The sequence below is a fragment of the Mytilus californianus genome, unplaced genomic scaffold (genome assembly GCF_021869535.1).
Source record: "Mytilus californianus isolate M0D057914Y unplaced genomic scaffold, xbMytCali1.0.p SCAF_7, whole genome shotgun sequence".
Lineage (NCBI taxonomy): Eukaryota > Metazoa > Mollusca > Bivalvia > Mytilida > Mytilidae > Mytilus > Mytilus californianus.
In genome coordinates this window covers 110,392,647-110,408,549 of record NW_026262723.1, presented here as the reverse complement: position 1 = coordinate 110,408,549, position 15,903 = coordinate 110,392,647, and the positions used below count along the sequence as shown (strand labels likewise).

General features: G+C 31.9%; 2 protein-coding genes across 5 annotated transcripts in view; one reads left to right on the top strand and one right to left on the bottom strand.

Annotated features, from left to right (window-relative positions):
- LOC127710033 (mismatch repair endonuclease PMS2-like) overlaps positions 1 to 15,903 on the bottom strand; it is a 73,909-nt gene that overhangs the window by 11,336 nt on the left and 46,670 nt on the right. Inside the window, exons 17-21 of the mRNA XM_052215755.1 lie at positions 15,730 to 15,817; positions 15,428 to 15,521; positions 14,132 to 14,168; positions 12,979 to 13,109; positions 2,014 to 2,114 (exon numbers count right to left, since the gene is read on the bottom strand). Of these exons, the coding sequence (XP_052071715.1) occupies positions 2,014 to 2,114; positions 12,979 to 13,109; positions 14,132 to 14,168; positions 15,428 to 15,521; positions 15,730 to 15,817 (451 nt within the window). The remainder of the gene's footprint in view (positions 1 to 2,013; positions 2,115 to 12,978; positions 13,110 to 14,131; positions 14,169 to 15,427; positions 15,522 to 15,729; positions 15,818 to 15,903) is intronic.
- On the top strand, positions 5,041 to 9,405 carry LOC127710038 (uncharacterized). Of its 4 annotated transcripts, none has more exons than XM_052215764.1 (2): positions 5,041 to 5,161; positions 6,936 to 9,405. In XM_052215764.1, the coding sequence occupies exon 2, from the start codon at positions 6,939 to 6,941 to the stop codon at positions 8,619 to 8,621; it is 1,683 nt and encodes a 560-aa protein (XP_052071724.1). In that variant the 5' UTR covers positions 5,041 to 5,161; positions 6,936 to 6,938; the 3' UTR covers positions 8,622 to 9,405. The 4 variants fall into 4 exon arrangements, with proteins under 4 accessions (XP_052071724.1, XP_052071721.1, XP_052071722.1 ...); XM_052215761.1 differs by having other exon boundaries at positions 6,931 to 9,405; XM_052215762.1 differs by having other exon boundaries at positions 5,041 to 5,168; positions 6,931 to 9,405.

Genomic DNA, 15,903 nt, shown 5'->3' with positions numbered 1-15,903 from the left:
ATTTGGTCTCTGTGTAAGAATTAAGTTAAATATGTGTTAAGTAAATTCACACGATTTTTTTTATAAGTTGTTATTCGCTTTGAACAAGCTGTCAGTAACTGAGAGTACTCTCAGATCTGTACTTAGTGTCTTTTTGTTGTGGGGATGTACAAGTACCCGGCCACATCCACTCTGTTTTTTTGTTAGATGTTGTTCTATTTGTATCCATCTGATAAGTTCAGACTTTTTCAACTAATTTTTATAGTTTATTCTTATGTTGTACTGTTACACCACTGTCCCAGGTTAGGGGGAGGGTTGTGCGCCCTCTAACATGTTAAACCCCACCACATTCTGTATGTACGTGCCTGTCCCAAGTCAGGAGCCTGTAATTCAGTGGTTGTTTTTTGTTGCTGTGTTAACACATTTGTTTTTTCGTTCACTATTTTGTACATAAATTAGGCCATTAGTTTTCTTGTTTGAATTGTTTTACATTTGTCATTACGAGGCCTTTCATAGCTGACTATGCAGTATAGGCTTTACTCATTGTTGAAGGCCGTACAGTGACCTATAGCTGTTAATTTCTCTATCATTTGGTCTCTTGTGAAGAGTTGTCTCTTGACTATTATAAGGTGATTCTAGATTTTGATTTGCTTTACTCGTGATGTTGGTTTGCTGTCCTATTGAAGTTGACCTCCTTTCAATCAAATAAATGTTTAATCTTATGAATGTTAAATGTGTACAAAACAACAATTATATCTGGCAGAGAATTGTCTTAATGTACCACATTTTCTTATTTCTATAAAGAAATATAAAACTTTCTGCTCTACACATTGTTTCAAAAAATTATTGTAATATTTATAAATTGTCCTGCAAAAAAAGTCATGAAATCACATTACGTGTCTTAGGTTTGTTCAATACAATATTCCCTAATTGCGCTAAGCAAAAGGGGCATTAAGTGTTACCCTTGAACATCCGTTCATCCGTATTTCCCAAAAGTATTTTCAAATATTATAAGCAAGCTTGAGAGGAGGCATTCGTATCCTCAGACACATTTTTCTTTTATTATTCAATATCATCCAATCAACAACAACGATTTCTGAAGGTCCATTATATTACAATTATAATACATCAAAGATAATTTCCCTTGGACACTGATGTCAGAATTCCTATTTATATCCCCTTGTAAAAATTAAGAAGAAATGTGAAGATATGATGGGCTTCAAAATATATATATATCTTGATATATTCTTGATATGTTTAATAAAATTGAATCAAATAACACAGGGAACTATCTATCAAGAAAATCATACAAATAGATCTAGAAAGGATGTTTTAATTAAGAGTTGAAACTGCATGTACGTAAAATTAAGTACATGTATGCATGTATGCCATATGCTGACATGTTATAAAAACAATTAATCCATTAACTGGACATTCACAACCTCTACAACTATCAATTGTCCAGCTTGGTCAAAACATGTCAATTAAAGTCAGCTTGATAGATATTTATCTGTGAATCTGTTAAATGAAAACTATTATTGTCAAACTAATAGAAATTTTGGTGTACTATTTTCTCTAATTCTTACCCAATTTATCCTTTTCCTGACCTGTTGATTATTATTATTTAATCAACGTGTGGTTCGTTTAATCTCAGTTTGTCATTGGTCAATATTACATATACACAATTTGGCATTTACATGTGAAAGACTTGTAAACTGAACAAAATGTCCTAAGTCTTTGTACAAATGAAAGAAGATACATGTACAAGGTTATATTGCGGGAGTACAATATTTTCTTTAAAATGTTGATAAAATAAAGTTTTCATACTCATGTTTAGTTGAGGAATTATTGACATTAATACAAACAGAACAGACAAACAATTATTTTGTTTCCTTTAACTCTTTAAATACAGAATACTTTTACCTTTGTAATACATGTCCATCAAAAGCTAAGTAGAGCATTTGTTGTATATATTTGTTTTTAATAAACCATGATAACTTTGAATAAAACAAATTATCTGTTTTTTACTATTACCTTGTTCATCCACAATAAAATCAAATCCATTCTTTCGGAATACCTCTATACTCTCCATTAGTATAATTTCATTACTGGATGTCAGTTCTAGACTCTGTGGACTACAAGACAAAGAATAGGGAAAATTGTTTGTGTGTTTGTGTACTCTCTTTTTTTTTTAGGAATTTGCTTTAACATTTTCAATTTATTTTAAAAGCACAAATTGATAAAAATATATATAAAGTAAAGCACATAGCACATATAAACATCTAAAGTGTGCTGAAAAGGAAAAGTTGAGTAGGTGCATATATATAGAAGCAAGCACACAACAGTTTTTTATTGCAATGGAAATAAAATAAGGGGTCACCATACCATAAGAGGTAAACAACTTTGTCGCCCTGACTTCACTTTATAGAAGCTCCAAGGAAAAGTTTGTTGCCCTCCATTTTCAGTAAAATTCCCAATGTCGACTCCTTGACTCCGTTTTTTTGGTGTATTAAATTCACAAGTTACCACCGAATCAAGTCTTTTACTCCAAAATTAAAATAGCCAGATAGGGTTCAGATTATATCTACTATAAGCAAGAAACAAGAAAATGAGGCCAAGGTCATATGAACCTTGCCAAACAGACTTGTACACCTTACATTCATTCAATACACCAAATATAAATCACATATTATTCAAAGTAGCTGATAAACTGACAAAAACCATGAAAACTTTCAATGACCAATGAATCATGAAAATGAGGTCAAGGTCATATGAAAACAGCCAAACAGACATGCCACAATCATTCAATACACTAAATATAAAGGCCAAATTTCTTATGGTATTTACAAATGAGTAGACAAAACAATAAAAACTAAACATTGTCCAATGTCCCATGAAAAACAGGTCAAGGTCAGATGAAACCTGCCAGTTTGATATGTACACCTTAAAATCATTCAACATGCCCAATATAATTGACCTATTGCTTATAGAATCTGAGATATAGACTTGACCACAAAAATTTAAACCTTCATCACTGATCCATGAAATGAGGTTGAGGTCAGAGAATTCTTGTCTGACAGACATTTAGACCTTTCAAAGAACCATATTTCAAATATAGTTATCCTATTACTTAAATACGTGAAAATTTCACATGACAAATAAGGAAAAATTTTCAAGTAGTTGCTGAACCATGAAAATGAGCATCCAGGTCTTCTATCCAACAAAATATAAAGCTTTATACAAATAGTTTATGTCACCACTGCGGATTGAAATTACTTTATCTCGCATTCTGTGACTCAATAATCGCTATAAACAAGACTAAAATCATTATAAGCTTTTGTGTTAAAGGTTAATAAAAAATATTGAAATTTTAAAATGGATGCTCACAAAAACTACAGTCCACACTCAGAAATGGCTCATCAGCTCAACTAGTACTGATCATGATAGAATTTATGTTGAAAGTTTTTAAGACAAACATTTAACACCAAAACTTTATGTTGACCAATAGATCATGAAAATGAGGTCTGATAAATCCTGCAAGATAAATATGGACACTTGGAAGATAAGTGTATTGCATTTTAAGCTTGGCCCTCGTAAAACATACATTTTACTGTCACAAATTGAGTTTACCTAGTGACGCATAGCAAAGGCCAAGCTTTAAATACAATACAAGTTATCTCCATTCTTATGCCACATATTAAAATAAATTCCATTTAATAACTATTTCTTTCGGCTATAAAAATGCCATAAATGAAAGAGTCCGCGAAACTGTTGCATCGTCTTTGGTATCTAAACAAATTTGTGACGTCATATCTATACTCCCAATGTCAAACATAAACACTACACATATTTATACTTTTCGTACGCTTCTGAATGGTTTCAAAATTGAAAAAATATGAAAATTTTGAGGCACAAAATGTAACTTCCTTGTTTATTTCTTGAGAAATTGAACACAAATAAAATCGGAAATGAAAATAGTGGGTTTCTTAGTTACGAACTACTAATAGAACCTGGAATTTAACCCTTCAAAATATTTATAAACGTCCAATGAAAATTATCGTTACAAACAAATTGCATTAGAATTTATTATTTTTCCATACATCAAATTTAGTTAACCTTTTACTTAAAGCATCTGAGAAACAGACCTTATCATATTTTTTTTATATTGACCAATTAACCATGAAAATGAGGAAAAGGTTGGCTTAACCCTACCAGATACAAGAATATATTACAATCATTCTATTAACCAAATATAGTTTATATATTGCTTATACATGTATATATAATTACAGTATATAAGAAATAGACAAAAACACTGAATCATACTGCTGACCAATGGACCATCAAAATGAGGTCAAGGTCAGATGAACCCAGGATTAATATGAAAAATTTGTACTAGTCCATCTCCCCAAAACATTTAAGATTGTCGAATTATTAAACTGATTTGTGTTATTGATGAGTGGAAACCCCAAAAAATGAAACTACAGCCATTATGACCATGCATTATTTTGGAAATTTTTTAAATATCCCCTTCCAAAATATTCCCCATTTCAGATTATTTTATTATCAAACTCATCCATGGTTATGTTGAATTCAAAATTTCCTACAAATTGGAAGAGAACCTTGAGAAAATAATTAAGGAGCTGAAATGGCAATAAATAAAGTGGTTATGAATAGACTGACCCATGGATAGGCCAAAACATTTAACCCTGTACCCAACTTCATTGCAAGGGTTATGAATATAAGATTCAGAAAAATTTGGTATCATTACCAAGTTATCTTTTTTGTTACTATCATAATTTTTGGTGCATATGATTGAGGAAGAGAAAATATTGAAATAATAAGAAGCTTACACTTTACATTAGTGAACATATGATTTAAATATAGAGATATAACAAGAAATATTTCACAAATACCATTATAATATATAACATAAATAGATCTGATCTGACAAATGATTTAATTTATCCTTGTACCATCAATATATCGTATTTCATTGTAAGATATTAGGTAGGTTATTTAAATGTTTATTGATCACCTGAATTTAAATGTTTACCTGAATCAGGTATAAACATGTCCTAATTAACTTCCTTGTAGGACAACATTGTGAAAAACAACGTTGAAGGAAATGAATTTAAACTGTCATATGAACAAATGAAAGGATTTTTCCATACACCAAAAGGTATCTAGTTAGTATATATATATATAGCAATTATGTATAGAAGGAAATGTGGAGTATATATATATAGCAATAATGACTAAAAGAAACATGGGGTAAATAGCAGTTACAGTTGAACCTCGTTATGTCAAAGTTGAAGGGACTGGATCAAAGTATTTGACTTATCCAAGGTCAAGTGTGTCATCATAAATTTGGAATGCATGAAATACATTATATGATTTGTGTAAACTAGATTACTTTGAACAGTACCTTTTTTTCGATATGACACTTTATAATTATGTATTCAATCTCCATATTTTAGGTCCATTATAATAATTAAACACACAAGTACAGATATATGAATCATACTCAAATGAAATCAATAGTATACACAAATATTTACAAAGGTTCGTCACTATAAATCATGAAATCACTCGCAGAACGAAAACAAGTTATGAACAGTCTCTGATGAGGTCTTCTGCTTTAGATTAAATTATTATGAAATGAATCATAATTGTCTTAATCCTTTTACTTTTTTTAATTAATGAAGTTAATTCTAACAATTCAATTAATCTCGACTTGGGTCATTCAAATTCGTTTTGTTTTTATGTCAGGTGAAATATGTTCAATAAACTAATATTCCGCTTTGACGATCAACAAAGGTGTTAATTACCAGTCACCATAAATATGACATTTTAACTGTTATCAAGGTTCGAAAATTCTTACTTTCAAACTTCGACACATTGGGGTCAATTAACACTAATTTAACATCGACAGGACTATAAAATGTACTCGACTTAATAGAGTATTTGAATCAACCAAGTTCAACACATCAGAGGTAATTATGCATTAATCAAACAGGAATATTACCAGGACAGAGAAATTACTACGAATCATCTGAGTTTTTGACACAACGAAGGTTCGACTGTACGACTAAAAAGAAACTTTGGGTGTAAAGCAAATATGATTTAAAGGAAACGTGCGGTATATAGAATTATGACTAAAGAGAAATCTTGGGTATAAAAGAAATGACTAGAAAGAAATGTCGGGTTTATAGCAACAATGACAAAAAGGAAATGTGGGTATTATATAGCAATTATGACTAAACAGAAATCTGGGGTTCACAGAAATTATGACTACAATAAAACAGTATAAAAGCAAGAATGTGGGAATGATTTAAAGGAAATGTGGGATTTATAGCAATTATAACTAAAAGGAAACGTGGGTATTATATAGCAATTATGACTGAACAGAAACGTTGGATACAAAGCAAAAAAGGGGGTATATAGCAATCAAAAAGGAACCCCACAGTGCAAAAACCAAAATACGTTTCATCAACATGCAGTCTGAAACAAACAGAATCTAAAAAAGTTATGATAAACTTAACAGAGACTAGCAAAAGCTTGTCAAACTAAGTTCCTCAAATAACAAAATTTGAGAATAACTTAGAGCCAATATCTGACCAAGACTGTTGACAACAAAATAGGTTTTAATTATCTATATAGTTTGTAATTGTTATACCAATGAAGGGCAATAACTAGTCAATATTGTATGTGACCCCAATGTTGTCATCAGAACACATAAGAACCAATTTAAGTTTCAAAAGCACTGATCACCTTAAAGAATATAATCAGATTTTTTTTTGCAGAAACTGTACAAGTTTACAGATTTGTGCAACCTTCTAAGGTAGATTTAAAGATAATTATATATGAATAAGATGACATAATAATAGCATTTAATATATACCTTTTAGATCCTACCAATAACGTCAAATTATTTACTTTTTATTTCAGCATAGGTCATGGCATCCAGTAAACCTATACCATGTGTGCCTTGTCACTATGGAGAAGTAAACGCAAAAGCTGAGTTCTGGTGTTATAACTGTGAAGAAGGATTATGCTTAACATGCTCAGGTCACCATAAAAGATCTATGCTATCACATCATCATAAGACCATTGATATTAAAAGTTATAAACCATCAAACCAAACTATCAAAACAGAATGTGACAAACATGGTCAACAGCTTAACTTGTACTGCCCCGGTCATTTAATGCCTTGTTGTGAAGAATGTATTCCTACTAGCCATTCAAAATGTTCTGGGATAAAAAGATTAGCTAGTGTAGTAGAGGAAACCAAAATGGAAAAATCAAAAGAATCTTTAGATAAAGATATAAACTCCATCTTAGACATCTTGAATAAAATTGAGACCAACAAATCAGAAAATATCAAAAGAGGTGAACAACAGTGTGACAGCATCAAGGGCAGGATTATAAAATTCCGAAAGAAAATAAATGAACATTTAGACATACTAGAGAAGAAGTTATGCCAAGAAACAGACACCATCCTGAATAAAGAAAAATCAAATGCATCAGATTTGATTAATGAAATTGAAGCAAAGAGAGGAAAACTAGATGGAATGAAAGACTATCTACATACTGTCACAACATATAGTTCAAAACTGCAATCATTCCTAGGTGTACATCAGATTGAACAACAAGTACACCAATGTCAACGATATGTTGAAGATCTGCATAATGGTGACAGGGTTAAAATGTTTGACATTAAAATGAAGCAAAATGATGAAATAGAAAAGACCCTGAAAAATTTAGAATCACTGGAATCCCTAGGAGAAGTAACTGTTGTTAAAACAGATATACCTATGAATAGAGAAACAAGTGTGAAGAGGGAAGCACAAGTACAATCACGACAGCAATCCAACATAAACAACATGACAATGAATATTGAGACAAAGATAGATATTAACATGGAGAAGTTTATTAGTGACATGATTTGTCTGATGGATGGTAGAGTTATAGTAGTTAAACAGAATGATACTGCTAATCTGCTTACTTCTGATGGCAAACTACAGAAAGAGTTACCAATATCTGGTCGAGTCGTAAGTGTCACACAGATCAACCAGAATACTATGGCCATGACTTATCCTTGTGAGGGGGCCATTAAGATCTTCAATATAGAGAATGAAACAGTTACCAAAGTTATCAAATTAGACAAAGGATGCTATGGAATATCATTCTCCAATAATTCCCTGGCTGTAGGTTTGGAGAAAGATGAAATTCGTATCATAGACCTTGAAGGAAATACACTGAAGTCAATACAAGTTGAGAGTAAATCATCCCTGTTTCACCTTGCTTACTGTAATGACAGAGTAATCTATAGTGATTATATGGGTAAAACAATTTACTGTGTGAATGGATCAGGTAAACAGATCTGGCAATATAAACAGGATTTATCAGAACCAATGGGACTTTGTACAGATACTTATGGTAACATTATTGTAGCAGATAATGGATCTCAAAGTATAAAAGTAATATCAAAAGATGGACAGGAGAGAAAAGAACTGATCAATAAAGATGAACTTGAGCTTCCTCGGTGTATTTGTTTTAGTAAACATAATGAGTCATCAGGTTTTATTTGTGATTTCCCAGGCACATACTTGGTAAAATTCAATTTATCTTATGAATAAGATATACATGTACGCTGAAGAATATTTTCCATCAAATGATAAAAAGTGTACAAGTAAAGGTTTTTGGTGTGTGCTTAAATATATTGTGAGAAGAAATATAGGCAGGAAGTATAGGCAAGTTTTAAATTGTATTAAAAGTGTATAGGCGTTCAAACAACTGATCAGAACATTTTGATAAACTATAGGTGGATTATGTTTACCATTTTGTTTGATTTGTAATAATTATAGGTTTCAAAACGAGTTGGAATGGGATATCGCTTGATATCAACTCGAGTTATTTAATTTCAATATAATAATAAACTAGCCTTCTGCAAGTTTATCATTACTTTTCAAATTAAGTATATTGTTGATATCAAGCTATATCCAATTTTCACAAGTTGTTAAACCTATTTCTGTTATGGTCAACACTCTCAATGTGTTAAATCAAAAATTCCGTGAAATGTTGGTCTGGTCTTTTGCACATTCCAGTATGACGTCGTATGTCCTTTTCCGGTGTCAAACTTTAACATCAGACATTGTAAGATTTTTTGAGTGCTTCAGAATGTAATAAAATTTGACAAAAAGAAGATTTTCAGGTGAAATATGTGAGTTATTTTGTATATCATTGAAGAAATTACATATGTCCGTTGCCATGGACAAAATCACAGTCCGTGCAGTATGCTATGAGAAATATCTATTCATGCAAGAATCTGATGTTCAGTAGTTGTCATTTGTTGATGTGGTTCATAAGTGTTTCTGGTTTCTCGTTTTTTTATATAGATTAGATGGTTGGTTTTCCCTTTTGAATGGTTTTACACTAGTCATTTTTGGGGCCCTTTATAGCTTGCTGTTCGGTGTGCGCCAAGGCTCCGTGTTGAAGACCTTACTTTGACATATAATGGGTATAAGAAGATGTGGTATGAGTGCCAATGAGACAACTCTCCATCCAAGTCAAAATTTATAAAAGTAAACCATTATACTAGGTCATAGTACGGTCTTCAACACAGAGCCTTGGCTCACACCGAACAGTAAGCTATAAAGGGCCCCAAAAAATTACTAGTGTAAAATGGTTTACTTTTACAAATTGTGACTAGGATGGAGAGTTGTCTCAATTGCACTCAAACCACATCTTCTTATATCTAAGAAACAGATAACAGGCCACAACCATAAGAGAAAATATTCTCTCTAATGATATAATACATGCTTACTTCTGATTTCAATCAAATATCAATGCTGTTTCTGATTTTTTTAATTTCTTGAACAGCATAAAGCTATATATTCTACCTACAACTGTAGCTATGCACATAATATAAAAAAATAAGATGTTGTATGATGATTGTTAATGAGACAATGTGACAACATTTCACTCGAGACCAAATGATGTAGAAATTAGTAACTATAGGTCATTGTACAGCCTTTAACAATGAGCAAAACCCTTACTGCAAAGCAAGCTATGTAAGGCCAGGACATGGAAAATGTAAAACAATTCAAAAGAGAAAAATAATGGCCTGATTTATATTCAAAACAATGAATGAATCAAAGCAAGATAGCTCTGGAAAAATACTTTGCCATATATCTTACAGAAAATGTCAAATTCTAGATTGTTTCTTTTAAACTGTTTCCATACAAAATACCAGTCGGATAATGCTATATCTTAATACAACAAATTACCACATGGAAATAAACATGGCTTATTGCAGATCTGCAAATACAGTAAGGTTTACCACAAGAGTGCACACGCTGAAATGTCTCGCCTTTTTAATTACTAATCATTGATATTATGTTGATAGTCCTATATATAAAGCTTTATTACAACTGTCACATAAACTTAACATTAACCAAGTAAAACTAAACATTGACCAATGAACCATGAAAATGAGGTCAAGGTCAGATGAATCATGCTAGGCAGGTATGTACAGCTAACAATTCTTCCATACAACAAATATAGTTGACCTATTGCTTATAGTTTAAGAAAAACAGACCAAAACACAAAAACTTAACACTGAGCAATGAACCTTGAAAATGAGGTCAAGGTCAAATAAAACCTGCGTGACTGACATATAGATCATAAAATATTTCCATACACCAAATATAGTTGAACTATTGCATATAGTATCAGAAAAAAAAACCAAAACTCAAAAACTTAACTTTGACCACTGAACCATGAAAATGAGGTCAAGGTCAGATGACACCTGCCAGCTAGACATGCACACCTTACAATCATTCCATACACCAAATATAGTAGACCTATTGCATACAGTATAAGAAAAACAGACCAAAACACAAAATCTTAACTATAACCACTGATCCATGAAATGAGGTCGAGGTCAAATGAAAACTGTCTGACGGGCATGAGGACCTTGCAAGGTACGCACATACCAAATATAGTTATCCTATTACTTATAATAAGAGAGAATTTAACATTACAAAAAAATCTAAACCTTTTTTCAAGTAGTCACTGAACCATGAAAATGAGGTCAAGGACATTGGACATGTGACTGACGGAAACTTCGTAACATGGACATCCATATACAAAGTATGAAGCATCCAGATATTCCACCTTCTAAAATATAAAGCTTTTAAGAAGTTAGCTAACACTGCCGCCGCCGGATCACTATCCCTATGTCGAGCTTTCTGCGACAAAAGTCGTAGGCTCAACAAAAACCATACTCCAATTAGATTAACAAAAGTATTTTGATATGCAAACAAGAATAAAATTAACTGTGATGGTACGCTTTGGTAATTGGACGGATCAAGATTAGCCGATAGAGGGCACTAAATTTCATGAATCACTGCGTTCGAAAAACTAACTCTGTAGCATAACCTTTAGAATCAAAATATTTAAGTAAAAGAGTTAACTATAAAACTTCCATACAAATATTGCGTTTGAGAAATGCTTAATCAAATTAACTTAATTTTCAATTAAAAAATCAAGCAAAAAAAAATTTTAAACGATCATGAAAGAACTGTAAAATGAAAAATGTGTGCACTCTATTTCACAAGAACAAGATGGAATATACATGATGATAATAAAAGCAAATGATTTTAAAAATAATTTGATATATAGCAACAAATGACAATCACTGAATTACAGGCTCCTGACTTTGGGAAGACATATGGAGTGTTGAGGGGTTAAACATGTTTGCTGGAGTGCAATCCTCCCTTGTCATATGGTTAAATATGTTTGTTAGGGCTAAACCCTAATCCTTGAAAATTGGTGTAACAGCACAGCATAACAGCATACTATAATCAAAGCTCAAATGGGCTGTAAAGTTAGTTGTATATGTAATAATTCAGACATTCTTCAATCGCAAAAATAATAGTCAAGTACAAATCAGTACAGTTGAGTATAGTTAAGATTGGGGTCGAGTAATATTGAGTAAAGTTCAGACAAATTCAGACTAGTCAAGTAAAATTCAGTATAGTCTAGTACAGATACAGGCCATTTCAGACTGTTACTAGTTTTTATATGGTGAAGTGTAAAAGGTTGTGCTGGAGCCAAATACAAATGACAGTTTCAACTAATGAAAACAGCATATCACGTGACAGAGTTGATGTCACAGGGTCATATTTTTATGTTCAGTGGTGAAAAATAAGACATCCTCTTGTTATTGACCATGTACGACCATGAAATATTTCACTTTAAAACCAGAGTTGACATTTTTCTTTCTACCCCCCACCCCACCCCCTCTAATTTTTATAAAATTGTGTCCTTAATACAGCTCCACTTAATTATTTCACATTACTCAGTTTCAGGCTCCGAATGACTATGTTGCTGTTACACTTCAAATAAATTATAGTGTTAGTTTCTGACTCTGAATGACTGTATGTCCCTGTAACATTTCACATAACTTACTGAATCAGTTTCTGACTCTGAATGACTGTATGTCCCTGTAACATTTCACATAACTTACTGAATCAGTTTCTGACTCTGAATGACTGTATGTCCCTGTAACATTTCACATTACTTACTGAATCAGTTTCTGACTCTGAATGACTGTATGTCCCTGTAACATTTCACATTACTTACTGAATCAGTTTCTTATTGACTGAATAACTGTATGTCCCTGTAACATTTCACATAACTTACTGAATAAGTTTCTGACTGAATGACTGTATGTCATTATAACATTTCACATTACTTACTGAATCAGTTTCTGACTCTGAATGACTGTATGTCCCTGTAACATTTCACATAACTTACTGAATCAGTTTCTGACTGAATGACTGTATGTCATTATAACATTTCACATTACTTACTGAATCAGTTTCTGACTGAATGACTGTATGTCGCTGTAACATTTCACATTACTTACTGAATCAATTTCTGACTGGCTCTGAATAACTGTATGTTACTGTAACAAGTCACATTACTTACTGAATCAGTTTCTGGCTCTGAATGACTGTATGTCGCTGTAACATTTCAAAGTTATATTTTTCGTCTGTAGCATGCTGATCAACAATAAACAGGTCCTCTCTCAACTTGGAAATGATAAATCCTAGGTTGAACTATGGAAAAATCAATGTTTAATGATATTACATTTTAAAGGAAAAAAATGGTAAGTTATATTGAATAAAACTTTTAGTGTCTTTTGCATGGTTTTATTTAAAAAACAACAAATCGATAGTTTCAATTTCAAAGTTTCAATACAAATCATTCTACAGACAGTTAAAGGATCATTATTTTGTAGATCATAAGAGGATCCAAGGAGCCTGTGTCGCTCCACTAATATTTTTGTTTACAATTGATGCATGAAATAATGCAACCTTTATACTTTTGCTTTAGTTTCAGAGATATAAGCCAAAAACTGCATTTTACCCCTACGTTATATTTTCAGCCATGTCAGGCATGTTGGTTGGCAGGCAGGGTCATCAGACAAATTTTTTAAAGTAAATACCCTAATGATGATTGTGGCCAAGTTTGGTTGAATTTGTCTATGTAGTTTCAGCGGAGAAGAATTTTGTAAAAGATTACAAAAATTTGTTAAAAATTGACTATAATGGGCAATAACTCCTTAAGGGGTCAATTGACAATTTTGGTAATGTTGACTTATTTGTAGATCTTGCTTTGCTGAACATTATTGCTGTTTACAGTTTATATCTTTCTATAATAATATTCAAGATAATAACAAAAACTGCAAAATTTCCTTAAAATTACTAATTCAAGGGTAGCAACCCAACAACGGGTTGTCTGATGCGTCTGAAAATTTCAGGGCAGATGTCTGATGCGTCTGAAAATTTCAGGGCAGACAGATCTAAACCTTATTAACATATTTACCTGATTTACTCTAAATGCTTTAGCTTCAGAGATATAAGCCAAAATCTGTTTTTAGCCATGGCGGCCATGTTGGTTGGCAGGCGGGGTCGTTGGACACATTTTTTAAACTAGATGATTGTGGCCAAGTTTGGTTTAATTTGGCCCAGTAGTTTCAGAGGAGAAGATTTTTGTAAAAGTTAACAGACGACGCCAAGTGATGAGAAAAGCTCACTTGGCCTTTCAGGCCAGGTGAGCTAATAAAACAAGTAAATACCTGTCCAAGGATTTCCATCTGTTTAAACATATCCTTACTGTAAAGACAAAAACATAATTTAGCACATTGTTTCACATAACTTAAACTAAACAGTATATCAAGATCTTATGTTGACCATAGATGTCATCTAACTTTTGTGTTGTTAGGTTGAGGTTTCATTGATGCTTCCAAAAATCTACTTTGTTTCAGTCCTCATTAAGAAATCATCTAGACTGGAATTGATTTAAAATTTGCTCAGCCTCATAAGCAACACCTCACCTTTAACAAGCCTAATAACGGCAATAAGATATTTTTGATAAGATATCCATCTTTTTTAGGGCTGCCTTCTCATCGATGTTTACCAAATATTTAATCAATTCTTTTACAAACAAAAATAATCAGAGGCGACTGCTAATATTTCTTTTTTATCAGCAATTTGTACATTTTCCCTTTGACCTTACTGCTTAATATTTTCAAGATCATGGACAGGACTTGATACTCGTAAATATTAGGCAATGACGCCATGTATCAGTGCAGCAACATCACGTGTTAAAGTCCATCCACGTCAATTTATCAATGAAATGCACACGACTTCATTCATACAACCGAAGAACTATCCAAACAATTTGTAAGTGTAAAAGTAGTTTTATTTACCATTTCATTTTACTTCATATTCTCAACAACAAAAAACCATGCAGTTAAGACAAATTGCCGATTAAAAGAATAATGGCATTTTATTTTTTGATACTGACTTCATCAGCTCAAATATCAGCTCGCCCTAACGGGCTTGCTTGATATTCTTGCTGATAAAGTCAGTATCAAAAACAAAAATGCCACTATTCTATATTTGTTTTCTGTAACTCGTTTAAATATCAGCATACTTCTCAGGTTTTCAACAGTTATACAAAGTACTGTGGATTCATTATTATTTGTTGGATACCAATTTTCGTGGATATTATGGGTACAGGGGAACCACAAATTTAAATGTTCAACGATTTACAAATTTTCAAAAGAGGTGTATGCAGACTTTACCAAACCCATGAAATTATATATCCAAGAACATACAAGTTTTCCTAAATCCATGAAAATTGGAACCAACGAATATAAATGAATCCATAGTAAAGAAATTGCAAGAATGAATGAGGATATTAAAATCAAGGCAGAAACATTACCTATAAATCCACATGGACATTTGATAAAAAAAACTTAACATTCAAAATGGTAAAGTTATGATTGTAAAAGTTTGGTTTGGTTTTTTGTTGATGGATTGCTGTCTCTTTGATATTAAACCTACTCAACATTTTATTTTTTCATTACCTAATTTCTTTTTGTAATTCCTCCTCAGCGGCTTTGTTATCTGTCGGTGATATCTTGGCTCGGAATGTACGACAAAAACTTTCTTCACTCTTTCCTTAGGTAACAAAATATAAATCTCAAAAGATTAAACAGAACATGTTACAAAGATTTTTGTGTAAGAACTAGGTGCTATTGCAAAATAATAACATAATCAAAATCAGATAAAATGCTATAAATTTATAAAATTCATATTTGAATTCTTTAAATGTGAAATGTGATATCAAGGCTTTTGTTAAAATATTTAAAATATCAATAATTCTTACTGTTTTTCCTCTTCTGCACTCTATTTCTAAATCCATGGAAATCAAATGTAACTACTTTTTCAGTTCTCTTGTGGTCTAGTTTCTCATCCTTAAAAAAATGTATGAAGATGTTTAAAATTGATGAAACAAGACTTGAAGTTTTATTTCTATTAGAAACATTGGAAAAAATTTGCA